Source organism: Leptinotarsa decemlineata, unplaced genomic scaffold (genome assembly GCF_025532065.1).
Source record: "Leptinotarsa decemlineata unplaced genomic scaffold, Ldec_3_MD MMD2_P_RNA_scaffold_1, whole genome shotgun sequence".
In the NCBI taxonomy this organism is placed as follows: Eukaryota; Metazoa; Arthropoda; class Insecta; order Coleoptera; family Chrysomelidae; genus Leptinotarsa; species Leptinotarsa decemlineata.
In genome coordinates this window covers 4,694,541-4,717,744 of record NW_027412523.1, presented here as the reverse complement: position 1 = coordinate 4,717,744, position 23,204 = coordinate 4,694,541, and the positions used below count along the sequence as shown (strand labels likewise).

The 23,204-nt window shown below is 37.3% G+C and overlaps 1 protein-coding gene across 2 annotated transcripts in view; it reads right to left on the bottom strand.

Moving 5' to 3' along the window:
* Mhcl (Myosin heavy chain-like) overlaps positions 1 to 22,240 on the bottom strand; it is a 251,902-nt gene extending 229,662 nt beyond the window's left edge. The window contains exons 1-4 of one of the 2 annotated variants that reach the window (XM_074181078.1): positions 22,032 to 22,240; positions 20,826 to 20,994; positions 12,598 to 13,181; positions 9,577 to 9,955 (exon numbers count right to left, since the gene is read on the bottom strand). In XM_074181078.1, the coding sequence (XP_074037179.1) occupies positions 9,577 to 9,955; positions 12,598 to 13,181; positions 20,826 to 20,978 (1,116 nt within the window). In that variant the 5' untranslated portion in view covers positions 20,979 to 20,994; positions 22,032 to 22,240. Of the gene's footprint in view, positions 1 to 9,576; positions 9,956 to 10,606; positions 10,693 to 12,597; positions 13,182 to 20,825; positions 20,995 to 22,031 lie in introns of those variants that run through there. The other variant, XM_074181121.1, reaches the window with a different exon arrangement.
* Positions 22,241 to 23,204: the final 964 nt, after the last annotated feature.

Genomic DNA, 23,204 nt, shown 5'->3' with positions numbered 1-23,204 from the left:
AATCGCAGCAATCTTTGTTTACCAAAGCGAATACTGAACAAAAGTCTGCAACTTACGCCATTTTTCGTGGGGCTCTTGAAATCGGAAAACGTGGCAAACCATTCACCGATGGAGAAATGATAAAAGAATGTTTGATTGCAGTAGCCGAAGAAATATGCCCCGAAAAGGTATATTTATTTGAAAGTGTCAGTTTGTCAGCAAACATCGTGGCTCGGAGGGTGCAAGACATCGCAGAAAATATATCATCTCAACTGTCTGACAAAAGTGGACATCATGAGTGGTTTTCTCTAGCATTGGATGAGTCAACGGATGTATCAGATACTGCTCGGGTGTTGATTTTTATTCACGGAGTAGATAAAAAGCTATGAAGTGTATGAAGAACTTCTTGATATTGATAGTATTCATAGCATGATAACTGGGGCAGATATTTTTAAGGGAGTTGAAAATGCCATTAATAAAAAGAACCTTCGAAGGAGAAATTTGAAATCTATAACAACTGATTGCACTTGTGTCAAAGGCTGTAGAAAATGATGGTGGTTCAAAACCATTAGTCTAACATTGTATCATTCATCAACAGTCCTTGTGCGGAAAATGTTTGGATATGTCTGAAGTTCTAAAACCAATCATATCAGTTGTTAACTTCATCAGATCCACTGAGCTGAATTACCGACAATTCCGCGAGTTTATTCAACAGATTGGAGAAAATGATTTACCATATCATCCTGCCGTACGCTGGCTTAGTTGCGGAAAAGTCCTTAAGCGCTTTTTTGAACTTCGAGCAGAGATCGAAATTTTTTTAAATGAGAAGCAGCGCCCTTTTGCCGATTTAGAAAATAGTGAATGGATGTGGAAGTTAGCCTTCTATGTCGATTTGACAAATCATATGAACGAACTGAATTTGAGATTGTAAGGAGAAAATCAGCTTCTTCCTGATTTATACACCAATATCAAATCCTTCAGGCAGAAAATAATACTATTTCAATCGCAATTACGTAAAAAATGTTTCACACATTTTGAAACATGTGAAATATTCAGCCACACTACAGAGACTGAATTTCCTGTCAATTTTGCAATCGAAACTTTTGAGTGCTTTGAAGATAAATTTTGATACTCGTTTTTCAGATTTTGATATTGCGAATGAAATTAAACTTTTTCAGAATCCTTTTGATTCTGACATTGAAACCCTGGCTCCGGAAGTCCAAATGGAAATTACTGATTTACGGTGCAGTGATATGCTTGAGAACAAATATTAAAATTCATCTTTGTTATGATTTCAACAATAAAGTGCCGCCAATGAAAATAAAAACAAATAGCGTAAATATTTTTAATGAAAATAACGGAATTACATTAACAAAATTCAACTAACAATGAAGCAAAAAATTTTAATAAACGTAACTAATAACTAATTATTGAAATGTTTCGATTCAGTGCAACAATTCATTCTAACTCATATTCTAGTAGCCTCTACTAATTCTCCACGTATTTCGATACATGTGTCGTAGCGCTTACGAATGTTTCTGATTACGTTCCTTAGTTCTTGAGGGCTAATATCTGCACATATCTGTCGAATTCTTGCACAAAGTTCATTTCTATCTGTTGAGCGGTTTTTGTAAACCTTTTGTGTGAGAAGTCCCCAGAGAAAAAAGTCCAAAACTGTGAGGTCTGGAGATCTGGGTGGCCACTCTATAAACGGACTACCACGGCCTATCCATCGGTTTGGAAAATGTTCGTTAAGCCAATTCCTCACAGCTCTGGCATAATGAACTGAACATCCATCTAACTGGACAATTAAATTTGATCGTTCATTGATTGGCAGCTCGTGAATAGCATCCCAAAACTCTGTGTTTAAAAATTCTAGAAACCTCTGCGCATTAATGTTTTCCTCAAATGAGAAAGGACCAATAATTCGTTTGATTTTTTGAAAATATGTACTGGCTTTTACAGTTTAATTACCCAGTTAGGATTATCCGCTGCCCAATAGCGACAATTCTGTGATTACACTACTCTATTTGTAGTGAAAGCGGCTTCGTCGGTATATAAAATATTTTTTAGTAAATTTCTATTGTTTAAATATTCCCCTTGGGCCCATAAACAATATTCCAGGCGTCTTGCTTCGTCGCCTTCTTGAAGTGTGTATAAAAATTTTGGCTTGAAAGGTTTAATATTCTTCGCCTTGAGACATCTCCGATTAGTTTCTCGTGGAATATTCAAATCTAAAGTGGCATTCGTTATACTGGCATTAGGATTATTTTCGAAATAATCTAAAATGATTTGATCATTCCTGTCATTGCTGTTTCGTCTTTGTACAGGATTACTTTTTAACATCATTTTTGATACTGCACCAGTTTCATTGAATATTTTATGTATTTTATTTACCGTACCGCAGCTAATACGAGCACGATCTGGATGTCTCTCATTAAATACTCTATAAACCTCTCTAGCACTTCTAACGTCATCTCCCGAAAGGCGTACAATTTCAATTTTCTCTCTTACGCTCAATCTTGCAGCCATGACACAAAATAATTCAAAGAACTGTAAGGTGAATATTGTTGACAATAGTACACTTAAATCTTTCACAAGTGTCGAATTGTAATATCATTTCCATGGCAACTAAGATTGAAATTGAAATATTAGGTCTTAGTTTTAGTTAATTTGCGTAAAAACTCGAATGTAAATCCGTTATTTTCATTAAAAATATTTACGCTATTTGTTTTTTTTTTTCATCTGGCGGCACTTTATTGTTGAAATCATAAAAAAATATTCTCATGGCTATATCTGTTGATATAGGGTGTTTTTTGTGACTGTTTGCTGTGTGAGTTTTCGAATTTTTGAGTTGTCATAACTTTGTTAATAATGAATATTTTTTCATGAAATTTTGGTCACACCTGTTTAGAGGCACTCTGAATCCAGTGGCGTAGTGATTTTTTCAATAAAAAAATCGCTAATAAAAAACCCCGATTTTCGACTAAGAAAAAATATCGTAGTATGCTCTGAAAATTTAATAAACATTTCAAATTTTGTCCCAAGGTAGACCTTTTAGTACTTGACATTTCAAAAAAAAAATATTAAAATCAGTTTACAACTTCAAATTTTAGGGGGGGTGTTTCCATTAAAAATGGGTCACACTGTATATCCTGGAAGATATAAAGGGTAGACAGTTTTCAAATCGTCACCCCGTATGCGCCGAAAATGTTACGAAATGACAACTTAGAAAAATAGCCGTGACCGGTTTACTCCCTCGGTAATTATTGTATCTGATTCACGAAATAATGATTTTGCAACTATACTTTTAAAATCTTGATATTACAACGAACTCGGTGCAAAACTCGTCCGACACACCTTGATACGTATAATGGCTTAATCTACTTGGAAATAACAACCATCAAATTTTACAGAACGGTGACGGCAAGTCACACCTAGAAAATGAATAAAAATTACAGAAACCCACACTGCGAATTAAATAAACGGTGGAAATGGAACACCATGTGGACCATTTTCCAGTGTCTTTTGCAATACATTAGTACCAGATGTATGTCCTACGCCAGAACAAAAATGCTGTCTCACGACGCGCGTTTCGATAACCATGTTAATGTTTCTATAAGCATTGAATTAATTCCTAGTATTATGGTTATTATACAGTGTGTCCACAAAGTATGGAATAAATTCAATATTTCCAAAACCAAAGGTCGTTTTACAAAAACATGAAACACGTCGATTTTTAATTTCAATATTCTACATTCAATACCAAAATTTCATTATACAGGGTGATCCATGTTGATGTAATGACGTCATCGGCAATGTTTTTAAATGCAACACCCTATATTTGGTATCAGTTTTAGATAACCCGTAACGAGCTGATTCCAAAAAGGTATGATAGTTGGGGTCTAATGAACAGAATTTGAAATATGTGCGCTTAGAAAATAAGTTTTATTGATATCTAATACAAGTAGAAATTAATTCATTATTTTATATTTTTTTCTAATGATTAATTTAACAATGGAAAAGTAATCCAGTAATAAATACAGGACTTTATTTTAAATGTTCGCACTGTAGTCCTTGTTGTAGTTGGACAGTAACCGTGCTAACAAGCATTTCAACCTTCAATTGAAAATTGTTATAGTATACAAAAACACGGCAATAAAACCAACAAAACTTTTGAAACGACCTAATAATCATTATGAACACTATGAACACTACTGAGGAACCTATGCTGTATCGAAACACGTGCTGGGTTTTGTGAACTGTTTAGAGAAAATCTAACAATAAACCACTACTCGAATAGTCCATTATAACTTATTTCTGAGGGCATTTGTCCCAATTTAGCAGGACAACTTGGTATCGAGAATCAAGAGTCTGGCACGTAAAAATGACTCATTGTTTGTGTCATCCAAGAAGCGATGATGATGCATACGAGTTAAAACAAACGGGAATTACGTGTTCGTATGCTGCTGTTAGTTTTCATTCGTCGGGGTCACATTCATAATGCCCATATGTCCAATTAAACGCCATTTAACCGATGAATGAGAATAGACTAGTCGAGAGCCATTTAAACTTTTGATGTCTAATTATAGGACCTTTGTTGTTCGATCGGACGTAAGGTTTCGAGTTTGTTTACGTGTAATTCGAGACGCTTACGATTTTCCTCCCGTTACATTTATCTTTCCGCTGCTGTAAGAATGGAGATTTGAATGAATCTTCACTTGTGACGGCTAAAATATGGAACAAATCAGCCATTTCGCAGGCACACTCTTGACAAACAATTCAGACACAAACAAAACAAACAAAAATAGTTTCTTTATGATACCTAATAGATTGTTTTAAATCGTCACATGAACATGTTTTTGTGACAAACATGAATGACGATTTTTCATAATTCAATGCTAACTTGTGGTATCTCAGCCATGAAATATCATCCAGATTAGAAAGCATATTATTTTTATTTATCTATTGTAAATCATTTCTTGGACATATCATAAGCGAACTAAATTTTCCTAATAAATTAATGTCTGCCATATATGACAAGAAGTACTAGGCCGAAGTAAGAACATTGTGTAACCCCATATAAAACAATTTTCCTATGTTGATGAGAGTACTGGATAATTTTCTCCGAGCCGTATGAGAAATTATTCAATTCGATATTTTAAATCAAAACGGTTGATTTAACAGGTTAAATACAGGGCGTTACAAGGAAAACTTGACCTCCCCTGTAAGTCAGAAACGGACATCTAATCGAAAATTTCAAAGAACACGTCAATTTTTATTTCTAGGGGGACTAATTCTGATATGAAAATTATACCCGAAACTACACCCCCCTGCTGTTAGCAACAATCCCCCCCCTTTTTTTTCAGTGGCATGGGGGGTCGAGTGATACATCATTTGAAAGGTCTTTTTTTCCTTTACCTCTGTAATTTTTTTCGAAATTGGTTCATTCGTTATTGAGAAATTAAATGTCGAACGTTTTATTCAAGAAAAAACACAAAATTCTCTGTCGCTCATTTTAATGAGAAAATAAACAACAAATAATATCAGTGGAAACAAAATCAGCGGATGAATTGTTCAAAATGACTTCCACCTAGTTCCATACAATAATACTCTTAATCTTAATCTCCATTGAGATTACCTTCAACGAAGAATGGTCTAACAATATGATTACCAGGAATGCTGGTAATCATATTGTTAGACCATTGTCTAGTTTGTTAGTTTTTTGGTTTGGTGTCCTACGTACGTAAATGCTGTCCATCGTTGTGTTGTTTTGTCTGTTGGGGTAGCTTGATCCTTGATCCAAAGCTACAATGAGCACAAAAAGGCATACATAAATCCAACAGTATATAAATCAAACCTTGCAACACACGCCATACAAAACAAACATAATTTCCCCCCACCAGAGAACATAAAACTAATAAAACAAATCAACAAGGGAAACCGCATGGACATTTGGGAAAACTTGATCCATAAATTCAACAGTCATAAATCACTTATCGAGGAACAAGTACAAATCAAAACACAACAAGATCTCACATTCAATATATTGAACAAAACCATACACATTCCTAGAGAAGATCTAACACGAAGAAGAATTTCTCAATAATGAATAAACCAATTTCGAAAAAATATAAAGAAGTGATAGAGGGACAAAAAACTTTTCAAATGATATATCACTCGACCCCCCATACCGTTTAAAAAATTGGGGGAAGGGTAGGTATTAACCGCGGGGGGGGGGGGGTGAATGCCCTATATCAAGGTAAAAAAGATATGGTCCTAGACGTTTCTCCTCATGGATGGAAAAGTTCGTGGTTTAAAAAAATTTGTTAGCGAACGAACGACTACTTGAAAAACTTTATCTAGCTCACAGAACCACGATTCTTTACAACGGATCCAAAGAAAAATCTGCGGTTGGAAAACATTTTTTCTCTGCCTACATCCCGCAAGCCATCGAAAAGAAAGTATTCAATGTGAAACTGTACCCACAATATCTACCGTTGTTTACAAACAACGCAATGCACTCTAATCGATTGTAGTGTGGCTCGCGACAAGTTGAGGACAGACCCGACAACTTCCATAACTCCTAATTAGTCAATTACTTGCGAAACTTCGAGCTCGCAGCAATTAACAATCAACGTGTCAGTAGGACGAACACCGTCACGCTCTGGAAAACGCTGATGGTGTCCGTTTCTCATCCCGAAACAATGCGTTTTCGCTCCGATTCGCCATCGTGAACGGCATTCGGGTATTGTTTTCTCGCGTCGAAACATCACAAATTGTTGTTGAATATGCAAATTACGAGTATTCAGAGATTTCGTTGGAAATAGAAAGCAACGCGAACAAACGGGTATGCATAACAAATAATTAGCGTTATGTAAAAGTCTGCCAGTCTGATGGTTTGTTATTCGATGTAGTTTCATACGAAGTGAAAACGAATCGTTTATTGAGAGTTAGTTCATTTGGAATTCTCACTTCATTTCCAGAAAATTCAGCAGGAATACAAGTCCACTATCTACGTGAGAAGCACATTCAGAACTATGATTTTCATGAACTCTGTCCAAATCCCTCCACATTAAACATTACTGGAGTTTAGTCCCAACACCAAACCATTAAACACCATCAATCTTCCTCTTAAAGATGATCACTTTGTGATTAAAACACGTGTGTGAGAGTGGCACGAATGACAATACGTGTGTGTGTGGGAAAGAGAGTGATAAATTCTGCATCCCTTCCCCGTCCATTTGATGTGCTGCACATAGCGATCCGATTATTATTGATGAAGATGCGGTTTAGTACCCTTTTGCCATGCCACCATATTTATTTTTCCCTACTCCTCACTCACTTCATCGTCACCCACCTCATACATACACATATTGCAGTTTGTTAAACTCCTTTACACGTCACACCAATCTTGAGTTGGGTGTTCCACAAGGTTCGTCAAAAGCCATCTTGGGTCAAACAGGTTGGAGTCTGGCTCCCTTAGTCCGGCCGTACACGGACCACAACATTGTGACCATGTTGACTGCACTTCGCGGTTGACTCAACCACATTTTTGTGGTCGACTTGCGGTCATATAAACCGCACTTGCAGTTGAAGCAACTGACATCAAAAATTGAATGCTGTGAGACCAATATGAGAAAAAGTACACGACAGTATACGCGGTTGGGTACGACTGCAAGTTTGTGGTTAGTGTACGGCGGATGCCGCGATCAGCAGCAAGTTGACTGCAGACGCCCGTTTTGACTTTTGTGAACACCCGTGTACGTGTAGTACAGTATTCTTTATGGGCGGCTTGAGTTCGCTGGAACGCGACCGCAAAATGTAGCTCGTGTACGGGCGCTCTTACTTTTTGAACTGAGGTTCGTCAGGAAGACAAACGGGTCAAAACTGATTGTATGGGATGACGGATGACGTGGACCCCTACCTGGCTGGGGTATTTGGATGAAGATATTGTTCATCTTTCAACTGACTGACTGACTGACACTTGACTGAGTGTCTGGGCCTTCTATATCGGGAGGGGTCGTCTACAGCATAATATATAGCTTCCCTAACTAACGGATTATCGTGGGTTTCTGCCCAATCAAAGACTTGCCGAGTTCTCGACTGAATGGACTGCTTAATGGAAGGTAGCTGCTAATCTCTGCGGATGGCTTCAATCCGCACAAACCTAAGATCATTCACAATCATACTCATTAACTTATTTTGCAATCTCTCCAGAATAGAGATATTATACGTGGCCGCTTGTCCCCAGACGCCTGGAGCATACATGACGACAGGCTTGAACATCGTTTTGTAGATCGTAATCATGTTTTTAAGGCTTAATTTGGAACGCCTATTAATCAGAGGGTACAGACTTCTGATCCGACCCTCGATTTTTGCCTTCACGATTGTAATGTGCGGGTTCCAGGTGAGTCTACGGTCTATTAGAAAGCCGAGGTACTTTACCCGCGCTTGCCAGTCGATCTCCCTTCCAGAGATTCTCACTTTTCTGACCGGAGAAGATATCGTTCTTCCCATGGTTATCACCTTGTCCGGGTTCACTAGGATCTTCCATTCGAGGTACCAGCGCTCGAGGTAGTCCAATGCACGTTGCATGTAGACGACGCCGAGCTCTCGACCCATGGAAGACGAGAGGAGAGCCGTGTCATCAGCGTACAAGGATATCTTCACACGCTCAGACCTCGGGAGGTCACTGGTGTAAAGTGAGTACAGCGTCGGAGAGAGCACAGCCCCTTGTGGCACTCCAGCGAGGATCTCTCTGTTGTCAGACAGAGAGCCCTCTACTCTAACCTGAAATGTTCTGTCTTTCAGGAAATACCCAATCCACCGGATCAGGCCCGGAGGTAGGTCGAACGCTATTAGTCCATAAGGTTCCACAAAGTTTCTTCATGAAAAAGCATGGAATTTCGTTCTAGAACCCCCATAACGCCTTTACTTAAATTGAAGCTGAACTACAAAACGTTTTGCGGTATGTGCTTTAACTGCAAGGACAAAGGTTAAATTTCGAAGTTCCAGCAATGACTGACTGGCGAGCTAAGTATTCACACGTATTTACAATTTCAGAATCTGGTGGGGGTAATGGTAGGGAAGGCGCTGGGGTCGACGACGCGGACTTTGGTGGGGCGTTGATGTAGTGTTCATGCAAGTGTTCACTTCTGATTGGTCCACACTTTTGCTGTGACATTCCGATCAGTTCACATGGTTACCGTGTTATCGTCATTGAACACCCCGCCATTGCACCTCCCACCGTCCTTACCACTACCCCCATCACCCTCTGAAATCATAAATACGATTTCACAGGTAGCTCGCCAGTCAGTCGTTGCTGAGCTTCGCAATATAACCTACGTCCTCGCACATACCACTGATTGAAAATGTATGTTGCAGAAGCAGGTTTGACTACGACGTACTAGCCAGGATTTTGTTCTGTTCAATCAAGACCACGGCCGTGTTATTATGGCAGAAATGTTACGGTCAATTGTGGTATTTCAATTCGTTTTAATGTATAGTAAATCTCCTTTCGAAGCTTCAAGACGATTCAGATTCATTGTTTAAAGTACCCAATTGAACTTCCTGAAAAAAAAACAAGAAACAAACCTTCAACGTAACGCTCTCCCCGGACGCCTTTATCAAATCGATGATGTCCTCTCTGGCCTTTCCGTCGACCGGTATACCGTTCACCTCCAATAATTTATCACCGGGAAGCAACCCTGTCTCATTATTGTGTTGCACTATAGCACCGGGTTCGGCGAAGATCACAGCGCGCATGCTCACTTCCATATCACCGCAGTCGCCGTCCCCGCCACCGTTATTCGCGCACCGTTCGAGTACCATCGCGCGACGAAGTGAGAACCCGAAGTCGTTTCGAGGCGGTTTTTGTCTTTGTATCGTCAAAATTCTCGGTTTGGGGAGCGTCAGCGGTACTATTTCCGGTAAAGGCAGGTTCACGTCATCGAAGTTTGCTGTTCGCGACCACCTGAAATAAAATACATTTCTCAATTAGTATGCTTCATTAAAACCAACTCATGAATTATATTTTCTAGAATTATCATTCAATAAATGATATCTTCTCACCAGAAATCAACTCTTTCGTATATAAGATGGATCTAGATGAAATTGAAAGAAAGGTCTCTGTTTTTAGATCGGCGCCCAACGTGGGGCTCACGAAACAACCGGCTTTATAGAATTTCAACATTGAAAACTACCCTTGTAACCTTTGTAATTCTCAGATATAAAAAACTCACTTTTTATAAGGTTTCTAATGTTAATGAGGAATCAATATTACCATACATTGATAGATGCTTCAGTATTGTAAAAATAAACATCCATTATTTGATATTCAATATCAGGTCGCACGCCAATAAAAACTAAAACGTTATCGTCTCTGTTACAAATTTGTTCAATATTGACATACAGACTGCTGGCAGTCTACACAATAATAAAAATGTATGATTTCAATATATAAAGGAGACTTAATATCAATATTTATCAGGGCATATTATGGTTTTATCCGAACTTGACTCACAATATAATACATTGATTGGAAAAAAGCATGGACCTGAAAGGGGCCCCGATAAAAGATTAAGAAAATGTTAAAAATGTGAAACATATCATATTCTTAACTTACGCCATTGTAATAAATTGTGTGAAAACTTGCGATATTGAACAGTTACTGAGTATTTCAGAAGGGGAGATAATTCCAAACGAATTTGATAAGTTGTAATCTAGAGTATTAAGATAAAAGTCTACGACTGATTCAGTAATCAATATTTCAAAATCACAGAATATTTTTATAGAATTGAATTATACAGTAGTGAATTATATAGATTACAAGAAACTCATTTCTGAGACCCCTTTGTATTTTGCAAATACAGCAAAACCAAAGTCTCTTCCTTCTGAAAGGGCTATAACTTATTACAATACAAAGTAGAATTGGCATGGGACCGACAAGTAGAAACTTGACAAAGTAGAATTGGCATGGGACCGGCAAGTAGAAACTTGACTTTTCCACGATCATACTTCAGCATCCGACTACAACTAGAAGAATTAGAGTCTTTAAGTTAATAGAGTCTACATATTACAATGGTTTTGGATGAAAACAGTGGAGTTCGGACTCCCTTCTTTGTTTGACCATGAATATACGCCTTTTTTCAGACTGCAATGGTAATGACTGCTGACTTTAGAGTACAGCAGATCTCAAGATCGACATGCAAAACTGGAACTGCTGCCCTTCAATACCGAACAAAAGTATATAACAGGTAATTTTTGTTCGATCAGTGGTTGATGCGGTGACATGAGGTCGGGTCGGGTTTATGGAAAACCATTCGGGTACTTTCCCCGTCACACAAACCTGGTCATACTGAGCTTACCTCTCGCAGCCAAACCCAAATCCCTTACACCCAAATCCCTTACACCCAAATCCGCAGGGCAGCGTAAGGCACTTAATTCAGCTACGTTCGACCCAGTACTGACCGGACCAACTATGCTCGACTTTCCCCATAGAGTGTTCGGATCGCACATCTGTTCCTGCCGACCTTGCCAAGTCAAGCGGAAATATCGCCCCTGGAAATGGCAGGTCGAGATCCACCCTGGTCCGACTCCTCAAACGTCTGCCTTAAAGTCCTCTAAGGCTAGGTTCGAATACTAGTGCTCATTGGAAGGATCGCAAGCCCCGACGCCTAGAACGATTGAATCTATCAGAAAGCAGGCGGGAATCAGGGATTAGCGTGACTTGCGCTTGTTTCCTAAGTAGGTGCGGGATTGGGCGGTCTGCCACATCGTCCATCTCTGAATAGTATTTAGTAAATAGGCTGCAAGAGTTCTGGCTCATTCCTTATGGAGATTAACATGGAAAATGGCTAAGGTCCATTCTGGCGTTTTTGGTTCCTTTCAAGGTCACGCGTACGGCAGAGAATCGAGCAGCGTTATCGCGGTTTGAGTGATAACGATTCGAGCGCGCTTGGAATGAGAACAAATGGGTATACAGGGTATTATAGAAAAAAAACATGGCTGCCAGCGTTAAAGAAAAAAACATGACGGCAATGTAACGGGCATTGAGTGGAATATACTAGGGTGCATCAAAATACGTAATTTAAGAAAAAACAACGTGACAGTTTAACGGGACTGTAATATTTCAACGCGCGATCGATGTGTGTACAGGGTGTCTCAAAATGCGTCATTTAAAGAAAAAAAACATGACTACAATGTAAAAGGCATCAAGCGGAGTATACAGAGTGCGTCAAAATACATCATGTGAGAAAAAACAGCTTCAAAGAAAAAAAACATGACTGACATCGAGATATATAGGGTATCTCATCGTTTAAGAAAAAAAACATGACATCAATGTGTACAGAGTGTCTCAAAATACGTCATTCAAGGAACATGACAGTTTAACGGGATTCTATCGTTTTAACGTGTGATTCTCAATAATGAGGTGTGACTATGTCATGGAATCGGCCTTGTGATGTACGTGTATGTAACGGGTAATATATTCTATATCCGCTTGGCCGTTAGCTCCACTACCCTAATAGCAGTTATTTGGTCAGCGTCACTCAAGAAGGAGACTCAGATATTCTTTCAGGTGATTCTTGTAATGGAGTAAGTAAATCATTGTCTTACCTATGAAATCCTTGCGATTCTCCCACGGGACTCAACGAAAACGGCGGTGTAGCGAAAGATGAATTCGTGGTGTCCGTTAAGCTATCAGCGCTCGGCGAAGTTGAAGTAATCACCAACAACTGCGAGCCCATATCTTTGCCATTGATACCATTCTGTACCGGCAAGTTTTGATACGTGATCAACTCGTTCTGGAGAGTGTTCCTCACCAGGTTCGTATGATTTCGATCGGGGGTGTCGTATCCGTTAGTGTCGTGAGTTTCATCATCTCCATGGGTAACGTTCACCTTGGGCGTCTTGAGGATACCCCTTTTGGGCGGCTTCGGCGGAAGAGGAGGTAGATTTTTTTGGTTGTGGGGGTTGTTCAACGAGTTGAGACTAGTTTCCGAACTGTCAGACTGCGTGTAACCGTCGTGATTGTGTTGGTGGTGATGCCCGGAAGACAAGGGGGAACCGGTGACGGTCGAAAGAGGTGAATCGGTCCGTTCTAGACTAGCGAGGAAGTCGGCAGTGTAGTCGGCGGTGATGCCGGAAGGCAGTTTCTCTTTATCTTTTCGACGGCCACGGATTTTCAAAGAACGTCTCACCTGAAACAAAAAAAATGTATGAGTGACTTTTTAACAGGAGCAGGGAACTATTCCTGAACATTAAGATAAGTTATTTATTTATTTATTTGTAATACAATACTCTACATGACATAGCCCAATTACATAGCAGGAAATGACAGAGTAAAATAAATACATCACAAACAAGTGACCATAAAGACTACACATTTTATATTTATTATAGGTGACAAAACAATTATTTTAGGAAGTGGGATTTTATATTTGACAATTTGCAACTAAATTATCGCTAACAGAATTTGTCACTTTACACATGGTATGGATCGGAGTATTCTCCAGAACATTTGGGCGAGATGTTTTTATATAGAAAGTATTGAACTTTTCCAGTAATGTTGGGCAGTCAACTATGCTTTTGATAATTTTATAGGTTAGTGCAACACTATAATATTGACGCCTTTTTTCGAGACTGCAAAAATTATGCTTTTGTAGCAATTCAGAGTGGGTTGTTCCAGTTGGAGGATAAATGCCATCGGTTTTCAGGCTTAGCAGTTTTAAAAATCGTCGTTGAATTGCTTCTACTCTATCAATGTGATATTGATAACAGGGGATCCACACAACTGACGCGTATTCTAACTTTGATCTTATGAAAGCATAGAATAAAGTTTTTGAAGTCGAAGTTTCTTTGAAATCACTACTGTTACGTGCAATTAACCCGTACAAATGACAGGGGGAGGCTACAACATTATCGATATGCCTATTAAATGATAGTGCAGTGTCAAATGTGACGCCAAGATCAGTAAATGTTTCTGGTCTCACCAGGGAAACGTTTTCTATTGAATAATCAAAGATCAAGATATTCGTTTTCAAACTGTAGGACATGACCTTACATTTATCCGGGTTCAGTAACAGGTTATTTCGATAACACCATTCTACAACCCGTCCTACATTTGCTGAGAGGTTCACACAATCATCTATGTTGTCAACGAGGCAGTATAGTTTCAGATCATCGGCATATAAAAGGAAATACACATCTATAACATCTGCAATATCATTAATGAATATATTGAAGAGCAACGGTCCCAGATCTGAACCTTGTGAAATACCGGAAGAAGCACTATATTCGGTAGATTTGAAACCATTGAGCTGGACATATTGTTTTCGATCCCGTAGATAGGACTGAAAAAGTGCGATTAAGGATGGAGATAATCCAAAGGCTACTAGTTTGTTCAATAGAATGCCATGGTCAAGCCTGTCGAAGGTCTCAGAAAAGTCTGTGTAAATAACATCAGTTTGGGCCCTATTGTCAATAGATTCAGCAATATGTTGAGTTACAGTCAGAAGATTGGTGACCGTTGAACCATTTTTCATAAAGCCGTGTTGGTGTATACTTATATTGCAACTAACATGCCGATATATAACTCGCTCCAGCAGAATCTCAAAAACCTTTGCAAAGTTACAAATAATAGGGATAGGCCGATAATTTGAAATATCTCGTCTATCTCTTCTCTTGAAAATGGTTCTTCCTCTAGGAAAAAATTGGTTCATCAGTTTATCAAACTTTAGCAAAGTTTCTAAATAGTATATTCAGAGTGAGTTCTCGAAATTCCATCTCCCTACACAAATACAGAGGTACCATTGATGTTATCATACTACATACTCGTAGGAACTGAATGGATCATAAATATACATAAAAGTGCCCAAAATATTGAGGCGTGTTTCAACGGTTCGGGATCGGTAACAGAAAAATCATGGAATTGGTAGAGATTCGGCTGGAATTTGACTGCGGTCAAATATTCGCCGTACCAATATTATTGTTCAATGGCCTTTCGAAGGAATAAATTGTTGAAAAAATATTTCCATCATCGCTGGAAGCAGGTAAAAATTTCTTTGTTAGAAATTCCATACCGGGTTTGCTTTCATATTTTATTTACTGCTACACAAAATTTTGACTTTTGAGTAAATAACTTGTGCATAATGTTCACTACCTGACTATGGTCAAAGTTATCATCCTAAAAGTATGGAAGTAGGTAGCTCTTCCTTAGAATGAGAATTTCAATAATTATCACAAGGAAATAATATCACTAAATACGATTTTTTATATTTATCAATGACTTTCATAAACGCGAAACACAATGTTTACTATTTGCTCAATGTAGATAACTCAACATTTTTTTATAATAAAGATATATCACGTGTGAGCTGTGAAACTGTATTTTAGTAAAAACTATTTTTCCGCGTTTTCACGATGTTCTTCAGTGAAGAAGATTTCATTTTTTCGGAAACTTTCAATTTATTGTAATTGTGTTTTCTCATACAGATTCATCTCGAGTATAAGCTGAATTTTCATACTATAGTATAAACTTTACTCTGTTAATCTAAGCTACAGAGTGCTCCAAATGCATAGTGCACGTGATCTCCCAGACAAGGCTGCTTGTACAGAGTCGCACTAAGGAACGACCAAATTTTTTTCAATAATATGCGACTAGGTATAAGAAAATTTTTAGGAGGAGTGCAGGGACAAAAATTATCAGTTTCTTCAGCCGTGTCAGTACTTGACATTTTAAAAAATTAAACTTCAAAATACCGTATATGCGTTAAAACGTAACTGACCCTCTAACACTGTACAATGAATTCCGTCACCCGATTGCAGGTAAATCTGATTGACCAGCGTAAGAAGACCTGCAACAGATGCCAATGTGCGTAGTGATCACGCTTTCATCACTCATCTATCATAGTTTGGCTTGCTTTTTTGTTGGATGGATATAGTTTGAGAATGGAAAGTCCTGAGAAAGATGTGTGAAATGACAACAACGACGTGATACTTTCCGGAGGGTTGCCGAAAAAAATATTACTTCGACTTCAGCCTCATCTATTCTCAGCTGTTGGTAGTTAACCAGGACTTTGTTAAAGTCGTTCTGATCTATATTTGAAAAAATATGCACTAAGCTAGTTCGTAGGATTATTCAAACAATGTTATCTGCTAATTATCACCTACCTTATCGCAAATTATTCCGATGTTAATGATAGAATCATTAAATAACAAAGAATAAGGCGAGGATTCCAGTTATTTTCATGGTTCGATAATGAATAACGTTTGTTAAGGTAAATGATCGCAACTTGTTTCTAAAAACAGATATGAATCGAGAATGAAGATTGCTTATACCATTGCTTATACCAGGGGTCTCCAAACTTTGAAGCCTTCGGGCCATAATGATTTTTTCAGTTTGTTCCAAGGGCCAATTTCTGCCCTTAACTATATTTCTAGACTAGGATAATCGCAAAGTGCGTGACCTAAGCAAACTTACGCTTTTTTGCATTTTAATTATTATTATGTATTGTGACACTTAACGACATCTAGTGGCGAGTAGTGGTACTATGTACTGTCTTTTTCAGCTACCCGCTAGGTGGCATTAGGCGTAATTAAATATTTGGAATGTTTGGAATATTTGGTTCGAGAAAGTTCTGGTTCTAGCTAGTGTATTCCGATCACCTCGAGATGACAGTAATAATTGCATATAAAAAGGATAGCGGCACACTGCGTAGGAAAGGTGAAGGGAGCGAAACTGTCTATTGTGAAATAAAGTAACACGCGTCAATAAAAGTATTTTGATTTGACTTATTGTTTTCATGTGTGATTTGTTAGTATGGAAAAGAAGCGAAAAATCGACAATGAATGCAGAACGTTCCAAGAAAAAGGGAACTTTCAGTATTTTGTGATTGAGTCCAGTAATAAGGCGCTATGTTTAATTTGAAATGAAACCATAGCTGTTCTCAAAGACTATAACATTAAACGACCCTATGAATCAAAACATCTTCAAAGTTACTTCAAGTATACAGGAAGTTTGCGGAAGGAAAAATTTGAAGCTTTGAAACGCGAACTCAAATCGCAGCAATCTTTGTTTACCAAAGCGAATACTGAACAAGAGTCTGCAACTCGCGCCAGCTTTCGTGTGGCTCTTGAAATCGGAAAACGTGGCAAACCATTCACCGATGGAGAAATGATAAAAGAATGCTTGATTGCAGTAGCCGAAGAAATATGCCCCGAAAAGGTAAATTTATTTAAAAGTGTCAGTTTGTCAGCAAACACCGTGGCTCGGAGGGTGCAAGACATCGCGGAAAATATATCATCTCAACTGTCTGACAAAAATGGACATCATGAGTGGTTTTCTCTAGCATTGGATGAGTCAACGGATGTGTCAGATACTGCTCAGATGTTGATTTTTTATTCGCGGAGTAGATAAAAGCTATGAAGTGTATGAAGAACTTCTTGATATTGATAGTATTCATGGCACGACAACTGAGGCAGAGGCCATTAATAAAAAGAACCTTCGATGGAGAAATTTGAAATCTATAACAACTGATGGAGGCAAAAATATGTATGGTAAAAATTAAGGAGTGGTTGCACTTGTGTCAAAGGCTGTAGAAAATGATGGTGGTTCAAAACCATTAGTCTTACATTGTATCATTCATCAACAGTCCTTGTGCGGAAAATGTTTGGATATGTCTGAAGTTCTAAAACCAGTCATATCAGTTGTTAACTTCATCAGATCCACTGGGCTGAATCACCGACAATTCCGCGAGTTCATTCAACAAATTGGAGAAAATTATTTACTATATCAAACTGCCGTACGCTGCCGGATTGATGACACTGACGGGCCGGATTTGGCCCGCGGGCCGTAGTTTGGAGACCCCTGGCTTATACGAAGAAAGCTCCATCATTCTACAGTGCATTCCTTAAACGTCCCCCCCCCCCTTTTATTTTTTGAACGGATCAACTCAAAAAATTGAAATTGGGCATAATTAAATTAATGCATGAATACTTTATTTTGAAGTGAAATTAACAGATGAAACTTTCAAGATGGCGATTCGGCGCCATCTGGGAAAAAAACCTTAAAAGGAAACGGGGGTCGTGTGACACATCTTTTGAAGCTCCTGACAAATGCTTCACAACCCTAGAGTATAATGTCAATATCTTCAACTACTACAAAATGGCGGAACTTTTAAGAATTGTCTGAGTACATTGACATTTAACTACATAATATGAGGTAATAACTTTGAGGTTGGTTCAGAAGATGCTCGAAAAAGAAGCCTTGAACTTTTTGACATATGAACAGCCTATCCGATATTTCATGCCGAACATTTTCGAACACAGTAACGTCAATATCTCTACAAATATTTATTATTTTCTGCTGTATATCCAATATTGAAGCAGGTTCAGTTTCCTACACCTTTTGCTTCAAATAGCCCCATAAAAGAAAGTAGTCCAAAGGTGTCAAATCTGGCGAGCGAGCTGGTCATTCTGTAGGACCTCGACGACCAATCCAACGACCGGGAAAAGTATTATCCAAATAGTTTTTTACTTCTTGTTGGAATACAATATCCATATCGAATTCATTAGGATTCGCTTCGACGATTTCAGTGATGAGAGGGTCAACAGTAGTTTCCAGCAGTTCCCCTGTTTAATTTTGATCGATAAATAGAGGTCCTACAATATGGTTTCCCAATTTTCCTGTCCAAACGTTAATTTTTTCTGAATATTGGGTTTGTGTTTCCCGGAAACCGTGAGGGTTGGTGTCACTCCAATAACGGAAATTTTGTCTGAGAACATTGCCGTTTAAAAAAATGTACATTCGTCACTAAATCAAATGTTGTGGAGATAGGTAGGATGCCTTGCAATGGTTTCCGTCATGATTTCGCAGAATTCTGTTCTTCGATCAGGGCCATCTTCAGTTAATTGGTGTACCATTTTGATTTTGTATGGATGATGCCTATATTCCTCTTCAAAAGTCTCCACACAGTAGAAGGAGACACCTCACAAACATTCGCGACGGAATGAGTATACTGTTCAGGATTTACTATACCATCTCACCAATTATTTGCACTTGCAAGGCACTTTTCGCACCAGAACAAAAATATTATCTTCGACGCGTGTTACGCTAGCTAATTTATCATCATTAGGAGACAATGGACAGACGAGGACTCAGAAAAATGCATAATTCCTTCATATGAATCATCATGCACCAATGAAATGGACGTTATTTTCGAAAAAAAAATTGAATTGGTTTTTAAAAATGTTCCTACACTTCAACAAGTGTTACTGGCATTCACGAAATGAGCTGTAAGGATTATGTAAAGTATGTTGGTCAAACTGGGCGGACTACCATAACTCGTAACAAGAAACATATTTCACATAATCAGTCTCTTATTTGATAATTAAAGGTAAAAACATGTGTATATTAGGTACTATAACAGGTAAACAGATAAGTAAGGTATTTAATTTGAAAGTATTCATAAACCCCAACAGATATAATCACAGCTGATTCTCAAAAAATTCACTGATATTTCATTGTTCCAAAAAATGAAGCATCAAATATCAGGACTGTTCAAAAAGAAGGTGGATGTTCAAATTTCACGGCAATAAACTTCCACTTTCTTGTGTTCCCCTACCAAACATCGATGGCATACAAACATCCAGACATAATACCAATGAAAATGATAAGAAAGTTTATTTTACACTCATCAATGACACCCGGTTTTATTGTCATTTCTTATCGCCGGCCGTGTAAATATGACCAAGAGAAAACAAATGCCGGACAATGAAATACGTACGGATTCCATTCGAAAACGCAGTGATCATCATACTATAGACCAGTGGTTCCCAAACTATGGGTCGCGACCCACCAGTGGGTCGCGGGAGAAATTTGGGTGGATTGCCTCAAAGTAGCTGATGGGGTTTTCAACCACATATTTGTGTGAGAGGTCATTCTCCACTTTGGTATATTTAAAAAATAAATATAGAAATAGGCTCAGTCTGAAAAGTGACCTGCGTTTAAAGCTTTCAACTTTCAACCCAGATATAGAATCTCTTATAAATCGTAAGCACCAGCTCCACAATCCGCGTTAATTTTTTGAATTTTTGTATTTGTTCAGTTTTAAGATTCTGAATTAAACCTCTTTTTCGTGCTGTATTTTATCTCCAATTATATCATCTTTACCATTTTCTTTTAGAGGTGTATCCCTCAGTAGTGAATTTTCACGATAATAATAAGGAAAATATTAGTAATAATAATTATACTTAATATTATTCAATATGTGGGTCGCGAAAAAAAATTCACAATGGAGGTGGGTCCCCAGGCAAAAAAGTTTGGGAAACGCTGCTGTAGATAATGGATGCGAAAACATCGCCAAATAAATTTTTTGGCGTCGCTCCAAGGCTCTTTGAAATAAGCTGACAATGTCAGTATGGGACATAAACGCATATCCTGTGACCAACCTTTTTTATATACCAACTATGTCAAGTCCGATCCCTATTTGCAAAAATGGATACAATACAATGTATGAGTCTGGGAATCGATCCATTGGAATTCAGCTGTAGATTTGGAATCATCAAACTCATACTGAAAATTCACAAACAATTCAATAAAATTGAGAGTACAGAAGTTTGAGAATCCGATTTAAATGGAAATGGAGGCCCTAAAAATATGAGCGATGATTCATTGGATTGAGAATGACTTGTATAAAAGGTTTTTCAGCCAATTTACAGCGCATATAAAAACTGCAATTGTTATCCACAAACTAATATTTGTTTTCCTTGAGTTTTGCAACGCCACCTTGTGACAATATTTCCCAATACCAATATCATCCTCGGGAATAATTTTCAATTCATACCTCGTCTAGCCGCAAAAGTTCTTCAGTCGACATAGTGGCCCGTTCACGTTTTTGTTTTTCTTTTCGGTCCTTTTTGTCCCTCTTCCTCTTTTCTTTATCATCTTTGTCGGACGTTACTCCTGGAACGGTTGCTTTTTTTATGAAGCTAAACATCTTCGAAATCGTGTATCTGAAACAAAATGAAATATTCCACAAATCAAATGATAAAGAAAAATATCAAAAAAGTTGCTTATTTATAATTTCTTTGTTTTTAAGAAATGTGGATTAAAAGGAAGACTGATGTAACTCATTAATAAATACTTTTTTTACTTAATAATTTTTAGTATAATACATTTCATGTTACTTTATTTCTATATCGTATTTACTCATATTTTATATTATCCATTTTACAAATTTTTTTCCTTATAGCAGTTTCTAATTTTTACCATAACTGAACAACAAAAGTAGAAGCAAGCAATAGGAACACCTAGAAAAATATGGATTAATCAAGACTGAACATTTTCAAGAAAAATTAAAATTGTGTTTCTTGTTGTTTGAAAAAAATTGTAGTCAGATAATATTAAATTAGAGTTTTCAAAACACAAACTAAAAAATAACAAATTCGTAAAAAAACCGTTCAAATCAGACTAAATATGGGATTCGAAAAAGTATGTGTGATATATTAAGTATGATCTGAGAATTTTTTTTAATTAAAAGACAATATTATATATACTTAGTGTGTTCCAAGACTTTTTACAGATTAATGTGGATAATTGCTTGTTCTTTGTGTATCCTTTTTGTGTTTTTTCTAGACAATTCTCATACATACTTGTAAATGAAATTAATAATTATCCAATACATGAATGAACTGCAGAACAAACAGATGAATACTACATTTTGAGTTTGAAACACATGTAATACTCAATAATTCATTTTCAATTTATATAACTGAATGATGGATAGAAAGATATCCATTAAATCCATTAATTAGAAAAATAAAATGAATGATAAATCACTAAAACATCAGACTTTCATCCGATTTATGATTGTAAGTCAACCCTCTCCTTTCTGTTCCTTTCTCATTACTGACATTAGGTTATGTTACACAGAGATCAATAAAAAGGCAGGGCAAAGCTTGAAAATACTTTCAATTCCTAACTTGCAATAAAACCGCAAATTATACAAACAATAAATGTTGACTAAGATCGAATATCGATATATACACACCTTCAATCAGTTGAATTCCTTTATAGGCCCCTTTTGAAAAGTACTATGCATAACACTGTATACATAACACTGCAATCAAAACACTAGCACTTCACATCGTCAAAATCAGTCATTCGATTCATTAAATCCGAAATAGTTCCTAAAATTTAAGATATTTATTATTTTGACAGATTGACATGCACCCACCAAACATTGAACGACAACTATTTCAATTTAACTAGTACTTATGATTACTTCACTATCATGCTCAGCGTCTCTGTCACACACATGGAAACACCTTATAAGCCTGTAAAGGAGAAACATATTGTGCATAGCTTCAACATCATTCAGAAGAGATGGGACTGTGAAGTGAGTATAGGCAACCATACATACTGCAGTGTCTAGAGGGGCGACTAAGCATATAACCAGTTGATATCATAGACACAGAACGCTAAATAGAGAATTTTCACTGGCATGAAATGATTATAAACTTAGTCCAATCAGAGCGTTGAAACATACGGAAGAGCCATGAAGCGAGCGACATCTAGGTTCAATAGTTTGAACGTCAAACTCGAGGAAAACATTGATTGTTGGCATAAGTAACCATTTTCATTTATCTTTTGAAATATTGTATTTCAGAAATATAGAAGTTTATTCATGATGACTACAAAATCTGAAAAGTATCGAGCCTGTTGTGTCCATGCACAGCCTTCCGCAATATACCATAGAAATCAGTGATTCAATTAATTCATTTTTTAATAAATAATGATTTCATTTCACACATAAAATCATTTGTATCAATGTGTCTGCATGTATATTAATTAATTGACCTATTATATTCTGAAAAATCTAAATAGGAATCATTGTATTGGTGCAAATTTTCAACTCTTAAATTTTTATTGTTCAAAAACAGCGAATTTTATCTTTTGTTTTTCACTGTATAAAATTGTTTGATAATATTTCTATGGCTAACATCAAAACAAAATGGTTCTTTCGCCGCTATTTCGAATGAAAATGTTCTGAAAAAATACAGGGTTCTATTTAAAAATCTGGAATGAATTTTCAATTGAATTGAAATAGGTTTTCAATTGTTTGTTCAAATCATAATTATGACCTGCAATACACAAAATAATAATAATAGAATTTTCACAATGAATTTCATCCAAGACGCGTTTCGCTACACGGTAGCTTCCT